Source organism: Salmo salar, chromosome ssa19, assembly GCF_905237065.1.
Source record: "Salmo salar chromosome ssa19, Ssal_v3.1, whole genome shotgun sequence".
Classification (NCBI taxonomy): Eukaryota; Metazoa; Chordata; class Actinopteri; order Salmoniformes; family Salmonidae; genus Salmo; species Salmo salar.
Genome location: NC_059460.1, coordinates 1,488,020 through 1,510,496, shown reverse-complemented (window position 1 = coordinate 1,510,496; position 22,477 = coordinate 1,488,020). Strand labels below are relative to the sequence as shown.

Genomic DNA, 22,477 nt, shown 5'->3' with positions numbered 1-22,477 from the left:
TAGGCGAGAGTGATACCTCTCGCTTCACCTCTTCCTCTCTGGTTATGTACGTGAAATGAGCTAACTTGCGTTCAAGTGGCTGTGATTGGTTAGTTGTCTGACCAACCGTCACTCCAATTGGCAAATTCTAGCATATGGGCGTGTTTTCAATAATAGGAGGTGTCGTCATTTCCTCATCTGCGAAAGAGGGGCCTGGCGAGATCGTTGAAGAAGCCTGTCCAAAGAGTAAACATATTTCATCAATAATATAGGATACACCTCCATAGACTGTGTTATCGTCTGTGTTGTGTGGAGAAGCTTTAAACAATTTACCCACAGCAATGTCGGCCCAAGCTCAAATGAGAGCTTTGCTCGATCAACTAATGGGGACTGCGAGGGACGGTGAGTAGCAAAAAGGCGGTGGCTAGCTTGTTAGCGTGCTAGCTAAAAGATGGAGCCAGTGTGGCTTGCAGTTAGCCTAGCAAACTAGTTTTTGTGTCGTGTGTCAGATGGGCATACCTTTAATGAATGGCGTACAAGAGGACGTTTGTGTGACATAAAAGGAGCTCATTCATGATTTAGTCCTGGCCTAGTTGTTGTTTCACGATTTAATGTTTGTATCCATAGCTAATGACGTCCACTTCGCCATTAATTGTTGATAGAGCAGTCGTCTAGATCAGTGATTCTCAACTATAGGGCCTCTGGGGGCCTCAGAGTTTAAGGGGGCCCTGAAAAATCAGGGATAAAACTCATGTTATAGCTACATTTTCATAAATAATTTTGATAACTTAAGAATTAAGTTATTAAAACTTGCCATGTAACTCTGTTTTTAGAACATTGTTGGTAGTTAAACATCTTTAGACTATGACACTACACAATGTTATATGCATGTGTGAAAAAAGTATATTTCTATCTAAGTATTAAGTAGTTTGTTGTGCTATGAGGTGTAATGGATCATGATAAACGGATATCAAAACTGTAGGGCAAATTGACGTTAGAAGATGAGACCACCTAATACCCCCATCAACAAGGTTATACACACAACCCTTAATGACAGAAGCAAATGCAACATCCTACAATGCTTGCAGCACTAGCTCCACAACAATGCCTGCGAAAGTGGGTTAAAATGGCAAATAATCTAAAGCATAAAACAATGTTTAACAAGACACGATCACTAGAAGTAACTCAACAAAAATATGAAGTATATCTAACCAATAATACGTTTTGGAATTGATCAAATTAAGTGTGATCTAAGAATTTTTGTAGATGCTGGACTTTAACCTTTGGTGTTTAACAAACACACTATATTAAGTACATTATAAATAAGAATACATCATGTTGGAAATCCTAAAAAAGCTGATGCAAATAGTAAACTCATCTTTTGAAAGTAGAACTAGCACAATATCTTTGTACATTGACAGGAGCTTAAAACAGTCATACCGTGCACAGTATCTACTATATTGTGTAGCATTTGTAGAAGCACCACTTCCATAGTAAATGACGTATCTGGCTACAAGGATACAAACATTAAAAACATAACAGCCGCCATTTAGTAAGGATGTCATGTCTACAATGGTAACGTAAAGTTGGATAAACTGACTTCAATCCATGGTTCTTCTTTGGGCTTAATCAGACTAACAAAGTGAGTTTGTCGAGTGGGGTTGTGTGTGAGTGTTGAGATGAATTCAAATTTTTCCCGACATATGTTGCATACAAATTGAACAATTGTGGCCCCTTTATTTTATTCATAAAGGTTCAGTGTATCTTTGCCAGCCTACTTCAATCTGCAAAGGAGTTGCAGAAAAGCCTCATGTTCATCGAGCCGTGAGTCACATGATTTTTAAAGCTGTTATGAACAATAGTAATCCAAACAATTGTTTGCTTTCCGGAAGTTGTTGTACTTTTTTTTTTTAGCATCACAACAAGGATATTAAAATCTTCAATGACTCTTTGAATTACAATTTGGAAGTAGTACATGCAGCCTGAACTAAGACACTGTCTGGTTGCACTGAAAGCCAAGGAGCTTTAGACGTCTTTTGTCAAGCAAGACATCTATTGTCAAGCAATACAATCTGACTTGTGTGTCATTCATATCAACTTCCTTACTACAGGTATGGGCAAGAAAACAGTTCCCATTTTATACTTTTCTACCGTGGGTTTAAAATTCTGCAGCTGAGGTCTTGAAGATGCAGATGGGTACAGTATATGTTGCAGCTCGCAGTGTGTATAAAACTACCATATTTTTCCCTTCTTGGTTTCACTATTTTCTATGTTCCATTTGTGTCAGGGACTTGGTTGGCGCCAACTAGGCTAAGCCAAAATCTTTTTTTAATGGCCTTTTATTTTGTTGAAATTAGGAGATCTAGCTGACACAGTAACAGCTGTTACAGGCAGCCCAGTTAAGCTGAATGACAATGCCATGACACCAAGGTAGCCTGATGAACCTGTCCATGTCAATCATAAGACCACCCATACAGTAAGCTTACTACCATGTTTTTCTATAGGCCAATATTCTTTAGTTGAACAAGTGCTTTCAGAAAGACACGAGAGTGGAAAGTCACTCTGAGTCTTAGCAAAACGTAGGCCTATATTATTACATTATTCATGTAGTTTCGAGGCTCTGGTAAGGTAAGCCTCCAAGTCACGGCAGAAAATACATCAAGCCATCAGGGACACGCCACTCAGGCCACAATGCAGGCCCCAAGTGGATGTCATGAATACTGTCCAAAGGCACACATTCTGTCAGTACGATACATTGTAGCTCAATGTATCTGTTCATATCACCCCAATAAGGAGAATCCCAAGATGCAATTGTAAAAATTGTCAAATCTATGCCCCTCTACCCTAATATGGGCACACATAGTTATGCTAAAGCATTGGATACCTCGCTCTAGTGGATGAGTATGTGAGGTCTTTCTAACTGTTGGTTTTGTACTGTTTCAGGGGATGAGACGCGGCAGAGGGTCAAATTCACTGATGAGCGGGTCTGCAAAAGCCATCTCCTGAACTGCTGTCCCCACGACATCCTCTCCGGAACTGTAAGTAGACTAAGCACTCTCTTCTTCCTTTGTGTCTCCTCCAGACAGGGATGGCGGAATCCATTTTGACAGGGGGTGCAGGGAATAAATATTTTTTTAAAGCCTTGTTTAGATATTTTTCTGCTTATAATTTCTTACATTTGGTAGACTATTTCTTAGTGAACTTGTCTCGTTGCTCTAGAATACTAAATAAAGCCTTGCTTACCAGAATAATGTCCTACATCGATAGAATGCATCATCATAATCTAGTTGACATTGGAAAAGTTTTCGCATACATTTCTGCTTCTCTTGTGGAGCGAGGACATTTAGGGACCGGGAAGATTTTAGTGCCTTCAGAAAGTATTCACGCCCCTTGACTTTTTCCACATTTTGTTGTCTGAATTTAATGAATTACATTTAGATTTTGTGTCACTGGCCTACACACAATACTCCATAATGTCAAAGTGGACTTATGTTTTTAGATTTTTTTTTACAAATGAATTAAAAATGAAAAGCTGATATGTCTTAAGTCAATGGATATTCAATCCCTTTGTTATGGCAAGCCGATCTAAGTTAAGGAGTAAACATGTGCTTAACAAGTGATACAATAAGTTGCATGGACTCACTCTGTGTTCAATAATAGTGTTTAACATGACTTTTCAATGACTACCTCATCTCAGAAGCCCACACATACAATTTATATGTAACGTCCCTCAGTCAAGCAGTTAATGTCAAACACAGATTCAACCATAAAGATCAGGGAGGTTTTACAATGCCTCAAAGAAGGGCAACAATTTTAATCCAAGATGGCGGCGCAGTAGGATGTGTATATCTGTCTTTGTCTTATCCCGTGTCTTATCCCTTGTAAATAGCCCGTCTTTTTTCATATATCTTAATCTCACTTCTATCTATAAACTAAATATACTTTCCAGCAACCCGCCTCATCCAATGTGGTTTGGATCTGCTGGAACTTCCATCAGGAGCTACCCAGCATATTGGACTGCTTCTCTCTACCAAATCACCGGATTCCTGCCGCTCTGGATCATTACACTAGATCATTACTCCTAGCTAGCTACACGGAGCCCCGCCGATCCTTCACGACTGGACTGCCGACAAGATTGTCCGATGTGGTCTCAACAGGCTATTCTGTTACGATATCGCCGCAGAACCATCTACGTGCCCCGGCCCGTCAGCTTTTTATGAATGCTGTGTCCCCTGCTCGCCCAGTGTAGTAGTGAATACCGTACAGCACCCTGTCTCACCTATTGCTACTCTTGACCCTATGATCACTCGAGTACATAGCTGATGCCCCCTGGACTGTTTCAATAACACGGTACCTCATTTTGTTTACCTGTCGGCCCCAGCCTCGAACTCAGGTCCTGTATGTATCTAATTGACCGCTCTGCCCTTTCTTTGCCATTTACCCGTTGTCTTAGCTCTCCTGATCAACACCTGTGATTGCTTTATGCCTCGCTCTGTCAATATGCCTTGTCTACTGCTGTCTTGGCTAGTTTTTATTGCTTTATTTCACTGTAGCGCCCTCGGTCCCACTCAAATTGCCTTAGCTCTTTCGTCCCACCCCACACACATGCGGAAACCTCACCTACATTAAGTGATGCCTCCAGAGACAAAACCTCATCACGCAACGCATAGGTTTACCTCCACTATACTCACATCCTACCATACCCTTGTCTGTACAATATGCCTTGAATCTATTCCACCACACCCAGAAATCTGCTCCTTTTATTCTCTGTCCCCAACGCACTAGACAACCAGTTCTTATAGCCTTTATCCGTACCCTCATCCTACTCCTCCTCTGTTCCTCTGGTGATGTAGAGGTTAACCCAAGCCCTGTAGCCCCCAGTTCCACTCCTATACCCCAGGCGCTATCATTTGTTGACTTCTGTAACCGTAAAAGCCTTGGTTTCATGCATGTTAACATTAGAAGCCTCCTCCCTAAGTTAGTTTTTTTCACTGCTTTGGCACACTCCGCCAAAACCCTGATGTCCTAGCCGTGTCTGAATCCTGGCTTAGGAAGGCCACCAAAAATTCAGAAATTTCCATCCCCAACTATAACGTTTTCCGCCAAGATAGAACTGCCAAGGGGGGTGGAGTTGCAATCTACTGCAGAGACAGCATGTAGAGTTCTGTCATGCTATCCAGGTCTGTGCCCAAACAATTCAAGCTTCTACTTTTAAAAATCCACCTTTCCAGAAATAAGTCTCTCACTGTTGCCGCTTGTTATAGACCCCGCTCAGCCCCCAGCTGCGCCCTGGACACCATATGTGAATTGATTTCCCCCCATCTATCTTCAGAGTTTGTACTGTTAGGTGACCTAAACTGGGATATGCTTAACACCCCAGCCATCCTACAATCTAAGCTAGATGCCCTCAATCTCACCCGAATTATCATGGAACCTACCAGGTACAACCCCAAATCCGTAACCATGGGCACCCTCATAGATCATCCTGACCAACCTGCCCTCTAATACACCTCTGCTGTCTTCAACCAGGATCTCAGCAATCACTGCCACATTGCCTGCATCCGTAATGGGTCCACGGTCAAACGACCACCCCTCATCACAGTCAAACGCTCCCTAAAACACTTCAGCGAGCAGGCCTTTCTAATCGACCTGGCCCGGCTATCCTGGAAGGATATTGACCTCATTCCGTCAGTAGAGGATGCCTGGTTATTCTTAAAAAGTGCTTTCCTCACCATCTTAAATAAGCATGCCACATTCAAAAAAAAATTGAACCAGGAACAGATATTGCCCTTGGTTTACTCCAGACTTGACTGCCCTTGACCAGTACAAAAACATCCTGTGGCGTACTGTATTGGTATCAAATAGCCCCCACGATATGCAACTTTTCAGGGAAGTTAGGAACCAATATACACAGGCAGTTAGGAAAGCAAAGGCTAAAGTCCATGGAGAATAAGAGCACCTCCTCCCAGCTGCCCACTGCACTGAGGCTAGGAAACACTGTCACCACCGATAAATCTACGATAATTGATCGTTTCAATAAGCATTTTTCTATGGCTGGCCATGCTTTCCACCTGGCTACCCCTACCCCGGTCAACAGCTCTGCACCCCTCACAGCAACTTGCCCAAGCCTCCCCCATTTCTCCTTCACCCAAATCCAGATAGCTGATGTTCTGAAAGAGCTGCCAAATCTGGACCCCCTTTGTGAAATGATCTGCCGCAATTGTTGCAACCCCTATTACTAGCCTGTTAAACCTCTCTTTCGTATCGTCTGAGATCCCCAAAGATTGGAAAACTGCCACGGTCATCTCTTCCCCCCTTCAAAGGGGGTGACACTCGACCCAAACTGTTAGACTTATATCTATCCTACCCTGCCTTTCTAAGGTCTTCGAAAGCCAAGTTAACAAACAGATCACCTACCATTTTGAATCCCACCGTACCTTCTCCGCTATGCAGTCTGGTTTCCGAGCTAGTCATGGGTGCACCTCAGCCACGCTCAAGGTCCGAAACGATATCATAACCGCCATCGACAAAAGACAATACTGTACAGCCGTATTCATCGACCTGGCCAAGGCTTTCAATTCTGTCAATCACCACATTTTTATCGGCAGACTCAACAGCCTTGTTTTCTCAAATGACTTCCTCGCCTGGTTCACCAACTACTTCTCTGATGGAGTTCAGTGTGTGAAATCGGAGGGCCTGTTGTCCGGACCTCTGGCATTCTATATGGGGGTGCCACAGGGTTCAATTCTCGGGCCGACTCTTTTTTTTCTGTATACATCAATGATGTCGCTCTTGCGGCTGGTGTTTCTCTGATCCACCTCTACGCAGACGACACCATTCTGTATACTTCTGGCCCTTCTTTGGACACTGTTGACAAACCTCCCAATGAGCTTCAATGCCATACAACAGTCCTGCCGTGGCCTCCAACTGCTCTTAAATGCAAGTAAAAATAAATGCATGCTCTTCAACCGATCGCTGCCCACACCCGCCCGCCTAGCATCACTACTCTGGATGGTTCTGACTTAGAATATGTGGACAACTACAAATACCTAGTTGTCTGGTTAGACTGAACTCTCCTTCCAGACTCACATTAAGCATCTCCAATCCAAATTAAATCTAGAATCGGCTTCCTATTTCGCAACAAAGCATCCTTCACTCATGCTGCCAAACATACCCTCGTAAAACTGACTATCCTACCGATCCTTGACTTCGGGTATGTCATTTACAAAATAGCCTCCAACACTCTACTCAGCAAATTGGATGCAGTCTATCACAGTGCCATCTGTTTCGTCACCAAAGCTCCATATACTACTCATCACTGCGACCTCTATGCACTTGTTGGCTGGCCCTCGCTTCATATTCGTCGCCACTGGCTTCAGATCATCTATAAGTCTTTGCTAGGTAAAGCCCCGCCTTATCTCAGCTCACTGGTCACCATAGCAGCACCCACCCATAGCACACGGTCCAGCAGATATATTTCACTGGTCATCCCCAAAGCCTTTCCTTCCAGTTCTCTGCTGCCAATGACTGGAACAAACTGCAAAAATCACTGAAGCTGGAGACTCATATTTCCCTCACTAACGTTAAGCATCAGCTATCAGAGCAGCTTACAGATAGATCATTGCACCTGTACATAGCCCATCTGTAATTAGCCCATCCAACTACCTCATCCCCATATTGTTATTTATTTGATTTATACACTGCTCAAAAAAATAAAGGGAACACTAAAATAACACATCCTAGATCTGAATGAATGAAATAATCTTATTAAATACTTTTTTCTTTACATAGTTCAATGTCCTGACAACAAAATCACACAAAAATAATCAATGGAAATCCAATTTATCAACCCATGGAGGTCTGGATTTGGAGTCACACTCAAAATTAAAGTGGAAAACCATACTACAGGCTGATCCAACTTTGATGTAATGTCCTTAAAACAAGTCAAAATGAGGCTCAGTAGTGTGTGTGGCCTCCACGTGCCTGTATGACCTCCCTACAACGCCTGGGCATGCTCCTGATGAGGTGGCGGATGGTCTCCTGAGGGATCTCCTCCCAGACCTGGACTAAAGCATCCGCCAACTCCTGGACAGTCTGTGGTGCAACGTGGCGTTGGTGGATGGAGCGAGACATGATGTCCCAGATGTGCTCAATTGGATTCAGGTCTGGGGAACGGGCGGGCCAGTCCATAGCATCAATGCCTTCCTCTTGCAGGAACTGCTGACACACTCCAGCCACATGAGGTCTAGCATTGTCTTGCATTAGGAGGAACCCAGGGCCAACCGCACCAGCATATGGTCTCACAAGGGGTCTGAGGATCTCATCTCGGTACCTAATGGCAGTCAGGCTACCTCTGGCAAGCACATGGAGGGCTGTGCGGCCCCCCAGAGAAATGCCACCCCACACCATGACTGACCCACCGCCAAACCGGTCATGCTGGAGGATGTTGCAGGCAGCAGAACGTTCTCCACGGCATCTCCAGACTCTGTCACATGTGCTCAGTGTTTGTTACGTTAATGCTTTATTCTGAAATTAATTCAGTGTTTTTTTTTCCCTCATCAATTTACACTACCCCTTAATGACAAAGCAAAAACAGGTTTTCATAAATTTCAGCAAATGTATAATTTTTAAAAAGTATTCAGATGCTGTAGAAACATCTCAAGGATGATCAATGGTAGCAGGATGCACCTGGGCTCTATTTTGAGTCTCATAGCAGTACTGAGTACTTATGTAGGGTATTTGTTTATTTTTAATACATTTTCAAAAATGTCAAAACCTGTTTTCGTTATGGGGTATTGTGTGTAGATTTGAGGGTAAAGGGTCTGAATACTTTCCAAATGCACTGTATATCACCAGTAGTACATTTACTGTTAATTCCTATCATTTCTAATCAACAATGTTTGTTTGGTTATGGTAATATCTAATTTATTTGTCACATGCGCCGAATGCAACACGTGTAGGTAGACCTTATCGTGAAATGCTTACTTACAAGCCCTTGGCTGAGTAACATCTGGAGGAAACCTGGCACCATCCCTACGGTGAAGCATGGTGGTAGCAGTATCATGCTGTGGGGATGTTTTTCAGCGGAAGGGACTGGGAGACTAGTCAGGATTGAGGGAAAGATGAACGGAACAAAGTACAGAGATCCTTGATGAAAACCTGTTCCAGAGCGCTCCGGACCTCAGACTGGGGGCGAAGGTTCACCTTCCAGCAGGACAATGGCCCTAAGCACACAATCAAGTCAATGCAGGAGTGGCTTCAGAACAAGTCTCTGAATGTCCTTGAGTGGCCCAGCCAGAGCTCAGACTTGAACCTGATCAAACATCTCTGGAGAGACCTGAAAATAGCTGTGCAGCGACACTCCCCATCCAACCTGACAAAGCTTGAGAGGATCTACAGAGAAGAATGGGAGAAACTCCACAAATACAATTGTGCCAAGCTTGTAGTGTCATACCCAAGAAGACTTGAGGCTGTAATCGCTGCCAAAGGTGTTTCAACAAAATACTGAGTAAAGGGTCTGAATATTTAGGTGAACGGGATATTTCAGGCTTTAACATAACAAAATGTGGAAAAAGTCATGGGGTCTGAATACTTTCCGAAAGCACTGTATTTGGAAAAATACACGTTGGCTGCATGTTATGGTTATGCTTGTCATTGTCAAGGACCTAGGGAGTTTTTCAGATAAAAATAAATGGAATAGAGCTAAGCAAAGGCAAAATCCTAGAGGAAAACCTGGTTGTCTGCTTTCCAACAGACACTGGGAGACAAATTCACCTGTCACCAGGACAGTAACTTAAAACACAAGGTCAAATATACACTGGAGTTGCTTATCAAGACCACATTGAGTTGCCTAGTTATAGTTTTGAATTCGAAAAACATGTTTTCACTTTGCGATGGGATTCTGTTTGTAGATTGTTGAGGGGGGAAAAAATTATCAAATTTGAATTCCATCTGTAACACAAAATATGGATTAAGTCGAGGGGTATGAATAGTTTCTGAAGCCATTGTACATACAAAATGTCTGAATGTCATCAGTTTTAAAGAAATTAAAAGCTGTGAAAACGATCCACCATGTTTCTGATAGTTTTGAAGTTGATCTTGGATGCATGTTTTATGTGGTGAAAATGAAATATTGTCAGCTTTTATGTCGCTTAAAAAAAAATCACATTTAGGCTACGCAACAGTCCCTATCCACACATTCGCATTCTCTCAAGATGCTGAAAGAAAGAAGTCATATTTCTCTACTCTTGTTCCTGAGACAATATTAACATTTGGTGGGTCCTTTTACTGCAATAAATGTAATTATGCAGGAGTTAATGGTCTACATATGAGCCTACAGTCAGTGTCCAGACTTCAGTTATTATTACTGTTCCCATCTGAACTTCAAAGGTGCGCAAACCAGGGGGTGCTGCTGCACCCCTACTTTCGCTGTCTCTACCTCCAGGGCTCTAAAGTGTGATCGTTTTGGTCTTATATGCTCCTACATTTTTATATGGAAGCACCAGAGCAGCAAGGGAAAAAAATCACCCAGACAATAATAATTATTGTAATGATTAGGCATTGCTAGCCCAAACTTCTTTGAACAGTTATTACCGGTGATGTTTATTTATTTTAATTCTTATTTATTTTATTCTCTATTCTAGGGGCATATACCATGTCGCAGCCATTCTGAAACTACTGATGGGCCGTTAACCATTTGTAAACGCCTTGTTCAATCATGTTAACTCATTAGCTAGCTCAACATTTGGGGGCACATAAAGAAAGGAAAAGGGATAGCTTCTTAGAATTACATTTTTTCCCTATAGGAGTTCAATGAACGAAGGACAAATCTCTTTATTTTTGTGGGGTGGTAGATCAGCTTCAATATTGCAGATTGAGCCCAAAATCTATCCAAATAATTGTTTGCATCATTTGTAATGCCCCTTCGCCCCCTGATTGGAGTAAACTAACAGCCAACAATACATCTTCTACTGCTACCAATGACTACAGTGAGTGTACAAAACCATTATGAACACCTGCTCTTTCCTGACATAGATTGACTAGGTGAAAGATATGAATGCTTTTTAAGCCTTACACAATCCATGTCTCAATTGTCTTATGTGTGCCATTCAGAGGGTGAGGACAAGACAAAAGATTTAAGTGCCTTTGAACAGGGTATGGTAGTAGGTGCCAGGCGCTCCGTTTTGTGTCAAGAACTTGAACACTGCTGGGTTTTTCACACTTAACAGTTTCCAGTTTCCTCCAACAATAGTCCACTACCCAAAGGACTTCTAGCCAACTTAACGCAACTGTGGGACGCATTGGAGTCAACATTTGCCAGCATCCCTGTGGAACGCTTTGACACCTTGTAGAGTCCTTGGCCCAACGAATTGAGGCTTTCCTGAGGGCGAAAGAGTGGATGAATCTTAATATTAGGAAGGTGTTTTTAATGTTTTGTACGCTGTGTATATATGAATGGACAAAGCCATCGATCACATGGCATCATTCATTCCTATGTGAAGACTCAATAACACATTGAAGCCAAATGAAGTCAGTTAAGTTCACGTCTCATGGAGAGTTTGAGCTACTCCTGGAAGTGATGTTACAAGCTAGCTCAGTGTTGCCCCCTCTCATTGAGTAACTCCAGTTGAAGCACAACTAGGGTACTGCAGTCTGCCATAAGCAACTCAATTATACTTATAACTTCTTCTTGTGTCTTCTCCCTGTGTGATCACTACCTTCTCTCTCGAAATCAATGACTGAGCACCGAATGCATCCCTACGCGTCCTACAAATAGAATATCAGAGTTCGGAGTGTGACGGCATATCAGAATGAGTGCTTCATCCAATATCACCTGTGACAGCTGTGAGCAGCCAGCCACATCTCCTAACCAGCCATTAGCCTACTTAGCTGCTTCTCTCCATCGGTTCCTTCTGCGCCTCTCCGTCAGTTTTAAAATGTTATTTAGCCGCGATGGTGAGCTGGGATGTGCGGACAGTGATGGGGTTTCTGTTTACATTTGTTTAAAATATTAGCGTGGCTTGCAGTACGAGCGAAGTGGATACGTATCTTTTAATTTCACCTGTAAGAACAAGCAGGCCAGTCTGACTAGGCTTCGTTTTCACGTAGCCTCTAAGTACCACTGCCATAGAGGAAAAATAGAGCACAGTGACCGCTATGGTTGTGCCTTTACATCACTGAAATCCACGAGTATCTAGCCCAAACTCAAAAGTTATGCCCCATATTACCAGCACTACCATCTCCCCTTTCTACTGCGAATTGGTGCACGTTTTATAATTTTATAAACCATGTCGCTGCCTGCAAGTTTTTGGTTTGATAACGGTCTTGTTTAGTCATGTTACCTGGCTAGCTAGCTAACAACATGATACCTTTGCTATGAACAGAAGTGGATAGCACAGGAAAAAAAGAAAATGCATAGATGGTCTACTCAGATGCTTTAAAGGTACGATTCATATGCCTAATCAATGTAATTCTAAGCTGAATCAAATCAGTATTTTTCTGCTGTTCCTTAAATTATGTTTGGTGCCTAACCTTTTGGAAGAGTGCAAAGATTTTTTTATTTTTTTATCATATTTTACAACTGATTAAACTAACACTGCAAAAGTGTGCTTATTTGGTAGGCTGTGTCTGAAGAGTAGGCTAAAGATGGTTTCATATAGGCCTAGTGTGCTGTCACCTTACTATCACAATGAAAAGGCAGACCGTTATGCATTTACAGTACCAGTCAGAAGTTTGGACACCTACTCATTCAGGGGTTTTACTTTATTTTGACCATTTTCTACATTGTAGAATAATAGTGAAGACGTCAAAACTATGAAATAGCACATGGAATCATGTAGTAATAAAAAAAAAAGTGTTAAACAAGTCAAAATATATTTGAGATTCTTCAAAGTAGCCACCCTTTATGGACTTGGTATTTTACCAAATTGGGCTATCTTCTGTATTCCACCCCTACCATGTCACAACACAACTGATTGGCTCAAACGCATTAAGAAGGAAATCAATTCCACATTAACTTTTAATAAGGCACACCTGTTAATTGAAATTCATTCCAGGTGACTACCCCATGAAGCTGGTTGAGTGAATGTCAAAGCAAAAGGTGGCTACTTTGAAGAATATCAAATAAACTCAGGACTCTGTCTTTCAAAGATTAATTTGTAAAAATCCAAATAACTTCACAGATCTTCATTGTAAAGGGTTTAAACAATGTTTCCCATGCTTGTTCAATGAACCATAAACAATTAATGAACATGCACCTGTGGAACGGTCATTAAAACACTGTCAGCTTACCGACAGTAGGCAATTAGGTCACAGTTATGAAAACTTAGGACACTAAAGAGGCCTTTCAACTGACTCTGAAAAACACCAAAAGAAAGATACCCAGGGTCCCTGCTCATCTGCGTGAACGTGCCTTAGGCATGCTGCAAGGAGGCATGAGGACTGCAGATGTGGCCAGGGCAATAAATTGGCATGTTTGTACTGTGAGACGGCGCTACAGGGAGAGGGGATGGACAGCTAATCGTCCTCGCAGTGGCAGACCACGTCTAACAACACCTGCACCGGATCGGTACATCCGAACATCACACCTGCGGGACAGGTACAGGATGGCAACAACAACTACCCGAGTTACACCAGGAACGCACAATCCCTCCCTCCAGTTCTCAGACTGTCCGCAGTAGGCTGAGAGAGTCTGGACTGAGGGATTTTAGGCCTGTTGTAAGGCAGGTCCTCACCAGACATCACCGACAACAACGTTGCCTATGGGCACAAACCCACCGACGCTGGACCAGACAGGACTGGCAAAGTGATCTTTGCTGACGAGTTGCGGTTTTGTCTCACCAGGGTGATGGTCGGATTCGCGTTTATTGTCGAAGGAAAGAGCGTTACCCCGAGGCATGTACTCTGGAGCGGGATCGATTTGGAGGTGGAGGGTCCGTCATGGTCTGGGGCGGTTTGTCACAGCATTATCGAACTGAGCATGTTATCATTGCAGGCAATCTCATCGCTGTGCGTTACAGGGAAGACATCCTCCTCCCTCATGTGGTACCCTTCCTGCGGGCTCATCCTGACATGCCCCTCCAGCATGACAATGCCACCAGCCATACTGCTCGTTCTGTGCGTGATTTCCTGCAAGACAGTTATGTCAGTGTTCTGCCATGGCCAGCGAAGAGCCCGGATCTCAAACCCATTGAGCACGTCTGGGACCTGTTGGATCAGAGGGTGAGGGCTAGGGCCATTCCCCCCAGAAATGTCCGGGAACTTGCAGGTGCCTTGGTGGGGTAACACAGTGGGGTAACATCTCACAGCAAGAACTGGCAAATTTGGTGCAGTCCATGAGGAGGATGCACTGCAGTACTTAATGCAGCTGGTGGCCACACCAGATACTACCTGTTACCCCTTTGTTCAGGGACACGTTCCATTTCTGTTAGTCACATGTCTGTGGAACTTGTTCAGTTTGTCTCAGTTGTTGAATCTTATGTTCATAAAAATATTTACACACGTAAACTCAGATGACAGTGAGAGGACGTTTCTTTTTTTGCTGAGTTTATAAAATATATTTTGATTATATTCTTTTTTTTTTGGTTACTACAAGCTTCCAAATGTGTTATTTCGTAATTTTGATGTCTTCACTTATTATACAATGTAGAAAATTGTTCAATAAAGACAAACCCTTGAATGAGTAAGTGTGTCCAAACTTTTGACTGGGACTGTATATTCCTTACTCTATTCCTTGGGACCCAATCACAGGCATGCCTTTGGCCTGGTATCACATCGTTAGTACAATTTTGGTATTGTTACAACCCTACTCTGAAAATATGTACATTTTATTGCAGTTTACCCAGATTTTTTGTTGTTGCTTTTCTGTGCAACATTTATTCTTTCTTCTCTACCTTTTTGGACCTTTGCCAGTTTGCATCCCTAGTTATGACAAATCTCTTGCATGTCACTCTGTCTTGACTTTCTTAAAGAGACAGTGTAGAATTTAATATAAATCACCTCAATAGGAAATAGTGCTTTTAACACAATGAAGAAACCTAATATTCCAAGTGACTTTGTATTTCAATGCAAGGTATTTGTATGAACATTTTAGCTATTATAATAAACATATCTCTTTAAAGGGTTACATATTAGTTTGTAGGGCACAACGTGTGCTTCAAAATAAGGCTCAATATAGGCTCAGTCAATTAAAAAAAATATATTTATTTTCTGGTGCTCCAAAATTTTATGTGGTACTCATACAGTGGGGGGGGAAAGTATTTGATCCCCTGCTGATTTTGTACGTTTGCCCACTGATAAAGAAAGGATCAGTCTCTATAATTTTAATGGTAGGTTTATTTGAACAGTGAGATAGAATAACAACAAAAATATCCCTAAAAATGCATGTCAAAAATGCTATATTGATTTGCATTTTAATGAGGGAAATAAGTATTTGACCCCCTCTCAAGCAGAAAGATTTCTGGCTCCCAGATGTCTTTTATACAGGTAACGAGCTGAGATTAGGAGCACACTCTTAAAGGGAGTGCTCCTAACCGCAGCTTGTTACCTGTAAAAAAAGTCATGTCCACAGAAGCAGTCAGTCCATCAGATTCCAAACTCTCCACCATGGCCAAGACCAAAGAGCTCTCCAAGGATGTCAGGGACAAGATTGTAGACCTACACAAGGCTGGAATGGGCTACAAGACCAACGCCAAGCAGCTTGGTGAGAAGCTGACAACATTTGGTGCGATTATTCACAAATGGTAGAAACACAAAAGAACTGTCAATATCCCTCGGCTTGGGGCTCCATGCAAGATCTCAACTCGTGGGGTTGCAATGATCATGAGAACGGTGAGGAATCAGCCCAGAACTACACGGGAGGATCTTGTCAATGATCTCAAGGCAGCTGGGACCATTGTCACCAAGAAAACAATTGGTAACACACTACGCCGTGAAGGACTGAAATCCTGCAGCGCCTGCAAGGTCCCCCTGCTCAAGAATACATATACATGCCCGTCTGAAGTTTGCCAATGAACATCTGAATGATTCAGAGAACAACTGATGAAAGTGTTGTGGTTAGATGAGACCAAAATGGAGCTCTTTGGCATCAACTCGACTCGCTGTGTTTGGAGGAGGAGGAATGCTGCCTATGACCCCAAGAACACCATCTCCACCATCAAACATGGAGGTGGAAACATTATGCTTTGGGGGTGTTTTTCTGCTAAGGGGACAGGACAACTTCACCGCATCATTTACGGGGTCATGTACTGTGAAATCTTGGGTGAGAACCTCCTTCCCTCAGCCAGGGCATTGAAAATGGGTCGTGGATGGGTATTCCAGCATGAAAATGACCCAAAACACACGGCCAAGGCAACAAAGGAGTAGCTCAAGAAGAAGCACATTAAGGTCCTGGAGTGGCCTAGCCAGTCTCCAGAGCTTAATCCCATAGAAAATCTGTGGAGGGAGCTGAAGGTTCGAGTTGCCAAACGTCAGCCTCAACATTAATGACTTGGAGAAGATCTGCAAAGAGGAGTGGTTCAAAATCCCTCCTGAGATGTGTGCAAACCTGGTGGCCAACTACAAGAAACATCTGACCTCTGTGATTGCCAACAAGGGTTTTGCCACCAAGTACTAAGTCATGTTTTGCAGAGGGGTCAAATACTTATTTCCCTCATTAAAATGGAAATCATTTTATAACATTTGACATGTGTTTTTCTGGATTTTTTTTGTCTGTCTTTCACTATTCATATAAACCTACCATTAAAATTATAGACTGATAATTTCTTTAAGTGGGCAAACGTACAAAATCAGCAGGGGATCAAATACTTTTTTCCCCCACTGTAACTTTTTTAAGTAAGGAGCACCAGTGCTACCAATTAAATAGTTTAATTTAATTTGGAGCCCTAGTCTCTTTTTCTTCGCCAGGAACCATTTCTGTTGCCCGTATATGATTATTGAATCAGCAGTTGAAGTGTAGTCAGTAATAGTGGTTGATCTATTCTGAATATTTTGTGAAGATAAAATATTTTGTGACTTCTAAAGTAGTTCACTGCAGACTGTTGGATCTATGGCTGTGTCTTGACTGGCTGACTTTGACTTCATCAACAGCGTATGGATCTGGGAGAATGTGCGAAGACCCATGACCTGGCACTCCGGGCCGACTATGAAATTGCCTCCAAGGAGCGAGACCTCTTCTTTGAGCTTGACGTAAGTGATATCCACAGTCGGCTCTATTTAAAAACAACTTAATTTATCCCCTCGGGCAAGTTAGTTGTACTTCTTCCAGTTCATTTTACCAGTACAGCAGTCTGTGTTCCATTGACTTATATGGAGTTTAATTTTCTATTATCGACAACAGGCTGTGGATCACCTGGAGTCTTTCATTGCCGATTGCGACCGGAGAACAGAGTTGGCCAAGAAACGACTGGTTGAGACCCAAGACGAGATCAGTGCGGAGGTGGCTGAAAAGGTGAGGGCAAGATTAACCTTGTACACTGAATCTTTGATTTTGACACATTTTATGCTGTTGTTGACTTGTGTTGTGTTTTGTTATTCTCCAGGCAGAGACGGTTCACGAGCTGAACGAGGAGATTGGGAAGCTCCTGGCCAAGGCAGAGCAGCTGGGTGCCGAGGGGAATGTGGATGAGGCCCAGAAGGTCCTACAGGAAGTGGAGAAAGTTCGCAGCAGGAAGAGGGATGCTGAGGTGAGGAGGGGTTGTTTTACTCACAGCATGTTTATTTTCCATCAAACTAGCCCACCTCAGACCAAATAGGTTACTGAATACGTCACTTTAATAAATGGATCGCTAGTCACTTTAATAATGTTTACATATCTTGTCTTACTCATCTCGTATGTATATACTGTATTATATACCATCTATTGCATCTTGTCTATGCCGCTCGGTCATCGCTCATCCATATATTTATATGTACATATTCTTATTCCATCCCTTTACTTAGATTTGTGTGTGTTAGGTAGTTGTTGCGGTATTGTTAGATATTACTGCACTGCCGGAACTAGAAGCACAAGCATTTCTCTACTCGTTTTAACATCTGCTAACCATCTGTGACCAATAAAATTTGATTTGATTTTGAATGTAGACCTGAGTCGTGTTCAGTAGGGCACAATGTAGCAAAAACATTTTGCAATGGAAAATTAAATGTTTTCTTATTGGACAATTTAGGTGGAACCATCCTGTTTTACTTCATTTTTGCCATACTGAACTCGAACCCCCTTCTTTCCTATCCTGACTTATCTTTCTCCATATCTTTGGTTCTGTCCTTCTCAGGAGGAGTACAGAAACTCCATGCCTGCCTCCAGTTTCCAGCAGCAGAAGCTTCGTGTCTGTGAGGTGTGCTCGGCCTACCTGGGTCTCCACGACAACGACCGTCGCCTGGCCGACCACTTTGGCGGGAAGCTGCACCTGGGCTTCATCCAGATCAGGGAGAAACTGGAAGCCCTGAAGGTATGTTCTGAACCACCTCAGACCAAATAGGTTACTGAATACACCTAGCGACATGTGGAAGTATAATCCTCAAAAGGGGATTTTTTTTTTGACTGCTTTCCCCTTTTGAGGATTCCACAGGGACTTTGTTTTTGATTTAAAGTACAGGAAACATCTCCCTTTTGAGATTAATTTAAATTTTGCAGCAAGAACATTCTTTTTGACATTAGAATGTATTGACATGAGAAGACATTTTAATGTAAACACTGAGGCTAATGTCATTGCGTAACACTGAGGCTAATGTCATTGCGTAACACTGAGGCTAATGTCTATGCTGACCATTTTCTATCAGAAAACCGTCCTGGAAAAGCAGGAGAAAAGGAACCAGGATCGTCTGAAGAGGAGAGAAGAGAGAGAGAAGGAGGAGAAGATGAAGAAGAGGTAGGTCTTAACTTTGCAAAAATCATGAAATTGATGTAGGCAGATTTTATAAACATGTCAGTGGTGATGGCAGCACTACTTGGAAAATATAATTAATCCATGTACTGTATGTGGAGACAAATGCAGATATTTTCACTGTGGCATCTCATCAATTGTTTTCTGTCACTTTATAGGACCAAATCACGGAGCAGGGAACGGAGCAGAGAACATAGAAGGTTAGTATGGGTCACCAGCCATCTACTGCTACATGAACTCTATTGAATACACTGTCTCCTAGTTTATTGCTGTATAAAACACTTCTGTGTCCATGCTGCAGGTCCAGCTCTCGCGACCGTAGGAGACGCCGTTCGCGGTCCTCGTCTCGGGAGAGGCGGCGTTCCTCCCGCTCACGCTCCAGGGACCGGGAGAGGAGGAGACGCCACCGCAGCCGATCCCGCAGCAAGGGCGGCCGCCACAGCCACGAGCCCAGCTCCCGACACAAGTAGGAGTGTACACACACACACACACACACACACACACACACACACAAGTTCCATCTCATTACTTAAACAAGTGCACACTTAATCATAAAGCTTCTTATCATAATATATACACACGACAAACGCACACAGATTTGTGTGTAACAAGACAGTGTTTACGGTTCCAGGTCATCCAGGGATCGCGATCGCTCCTCCAGAGACCGTTCACGGGAGCGAAGCAGGAAGAGGGGATCCTCGGAGCGGCGGCAGGACAGCAGGGATCAGAACGGGAGAACAGACTCCCGCCGGGCGGAGGTCAGGGATAGAGACCTTTGAGGACTCTATCTCTCTCTCTCTCTCTCTCTCTCTCTCTCTCTCTCTCTCTCTCTCTCTCTCTCTCTCGCTGTCTCCATCCTCAACACACAACCTCCTTTTGTCGGTCTCTCTTTCATATCTGTCCATTACATCCATTTGAACTCTCTCCTTGTATGAATCCTCCCTCCGTTCCCCCAAAAATTATCCAGAGATGTTTTGCTTTGATTGATATTCCAGCCAACCCACTGTCCCAAATACATAGCGCTTATATGACCACAGAAGTATATACAGGTAACTGCCAAAATAATGGAAACACTTCAGTAAAACAAAGTATACTGAAAGCGGGTGCCTCCACACGTGTGGTTCTTGAGTTAATTAAGAAATTAACATCCCATCATAATTAGTGGAAGAATGGGGTTGCATTTCTCCAATAGCGTTCCAGACACTTGTAGAATCTATGGTGGCCCAACGCCCTACTAAAACACGTTATGTTGGTGTTTCCTTTATTTTGTCACCTGTATATTGTACATGCATATATATTTTAGTTTCAAGCGTTATCCTGGGATAAAAGTGTGGGGGGTTGTTGAACATTTGGCGTTGGAGTACATAAAGTCCTGACAGTGTATGTTAGATGTGATGGCTGTTGATGACATGCATATGATTACACATTCTATAAAACTGTCCCGAATATTCATTTCCTGGGGGAATCAGTAGCTGAAACTAGAGAAAGGATAAATGAGTGACCGTTGGCCATAAACTCTAAGAATAGAGCATTTCCATATTGCCGTGTTTGATGATACTGTTATTTTTAAACCGTCAGAATTGCTATGTGTGATTGAGATACTTTGCATAATTATACCTCCAGCATACTGTCCTGGGTGGTGTTCATTAGGCACCAAATGGAAGATACTGGACTGGAACAGGGAGGGGTCACCTGGACTTGTCCAATAAGAAACCTACATTTTTGTTTTCCTGTAAAAACGTTGCTAAATGTTTTCAGTTATTGCCCTAATAAACACGACCCAGCATACTGTCTTGGATTGGCTTCTCCGTGCAAGGCTTTCTTCCCTTCCTAGAGGCTATTTCACAATGCTGGTTGCATCAATTTGCCATTTGATGTTGCACTAAATATTTAACATACCAGTAATTATAGAATCTCTTCTGCACATATCTGGCCTAAGATTGATAAACTAAGCCATATTGTTCTTGTTTGACTGGATCAGGACATTTGGAAATCAAAGGGAATTTGGTCAGTTGTGAACATCAGCAAGCTCATTTCTGTCAGCTTGTGAAATACCCTCTGCTTCTATATCTGTGGTGTATACTAACTGAGGATGTTTATTGCTGGAGAGATTGTAGCAATTCAATTTAATGTCATAACTAATACGGACAAGGTTTTCTTACGTTTTAGAATTTATTGTCCTTTGTGTTCACAAACGGTTGCTAGTTTTTTTTTTTTCTCTACATAGAATTCTACAATTTTGTTCCAAGTTTTCATGTTATGAATACAAATATTAACCCTTATTATCATAGTCTTGGCATGCGAGCGGTGAAGTCTGCGTATGTGTGTAGACATGGACTTTGCATGCTTCAGTTTTGAGTAGTAATGCTGTTTTGGATTGAGAATTACTGTTCCAGGCTTCTTACTGTATGTGACCCTAGAAGTTGCCTTCGTTACTGTGGTAGTCCGCTGCTTTGCCCTGGTAGTCTGCTACGTGACCCTGGTAGTCTGCTACGTGACCCTGGTAGTCTGCTACGTGACCCTGGTAGTCTGCTACGTGACCCTGGTAGTCTGCTACGTGACCCTGGTAGTCTGCTACGTGACCCTGGTAGTCTGCTACGTGACCCTGGTAGTCTGCTACGTGACCCTGGTAGTCTGCTACGTGACCCTGGTAGTCTGCTACGTGACCCTGGTAGTCTGCTACGTGACCCTGGTAGTCTGCTACGTGACCCTGGTAGTCTGCTACGTGGCCCTGGTAGTCTGCTACGTGGCCCTGGTAGTCCGCTGCTTTGCCCTGGTAGTCTGCTACGTGGCCCTGGTAGTCTGCTACGTGGCCCTGGTAGTCTGCTACGTGACCCTGGTAGTCTGCTACGTGACCCTGGTAGTCTGCTACGTGGCCCTGGTAGTCTGCTACGTGGCCCTGGTAGTCTGCTACGTGGCCCTGGTAGTCTGCTACGTGGCCCTGGTAGTCTGCTACGTGGCCCTGGTAGTCTGCTACGTGGCCCTGGTAGTCTGCTACGTGGCCCTGGTAGTCTGCTACGTGGCCCTGGTAGTCTGCTACGTGGCCCTGGTAGTCTGCTACGTGGCCCTGGTAGTCCGCTACGTGGCCCTGGTAGTCTGCTACGTGGCCCTGGTAGTCTGCTACGTGGCCCTGGTAGTCCGCTCGTTGCTACGTGGCCCTGGTAGTCCGCTACGTTGCTACGTGGCCCTGGTAGTCCGCCACGTTACCCTGTTTTTGGCCTATGAAACTTGGTGCTGGGAACAATATCTTCAGCACAGCACCTGCTTATGACCATTTCACTTTCCAATATGTTGATGCTGATTCAGCAGTTTGTAAATGTTATTTCTTTTTTGGTTCATGTATGTCAGTCATTTGAAGTTAGATGCAAACATATATAAATGAATGCATTGCTTTTCCTAATGTGTGCCGTCTGTAGACTTTGTCAGGTCTGTTTGTATTACTTCCTGGAAGATGATTTTTGTCTTGAAGCCTGAATAAAAATCCCAGTTTTTTTTTTTTATATTGTATTAATGTACTTACCTAAGATCTTTGCTCAGGGCCTAAGTGTAAAACTAAAGTTCTAATCGAAGAAAATGCTTTGTCTAATATGTGAGTGTATAAATAATGGACATAAACAAGA

The 22,477-nt window shown here is 43.0% G+C and overlaps 1 protein-coding gene across 5 annotated transcripts; it reads left to right on the top strand.

Annotated features, from left to right (window-relative positions):
- Positions 1 to 137: 137 nt before the first annotated feature.
- Positions 138 to 20,655, top strand: LOC106578278 (putative RNA-binding protein Luc7-like 1). Of its 5 annotated transcripts, none has more exons than XM_045701963.1 (11): positions 138 to 381; positions 2,923 to 3,017; positions 17,065 to 17,163; positions 17,315 to 17,425; positions 17,517 to 17,660; positions 18,246 to 18,422; positions 18,754 to 18,842; positions 19,016 to 19,057; positions 19,159 to 19,323; positions 19,489 to 19,644; positions 19,675 to 20,655. In XM_045701963.1, exons 1-10 carry the CDS (start codon positions 321 to 323, stop codon positions 19,634 to 19,636), a joined length of 1,131 nt encoding a protein of 376 aa, XP_045557919.1. In that variant the 5' UTR covers positions 138 to 320; the 3' UTR covers positions 19,637 to 19,644; positions 19,675 to 20,655. The 5 variants fall into 5 exon arrangements, with proteins under 5 accessions (XP_045557919.1, XP_014012425.1, XP_045557920.1 ...); XM_045701964.1 differs by adding an exon at positions 1,733 to 1,803 and having other exon boundaries at positions 151 to 381; positions 19,489 to 20,655; XM_014156950.2 differs by having other exon boundaries at positions 19,489 to 20,655.
- The last annotated feature ends 1,822 nt before the right edge of the window (positions 20,656 to 22,477 follow it).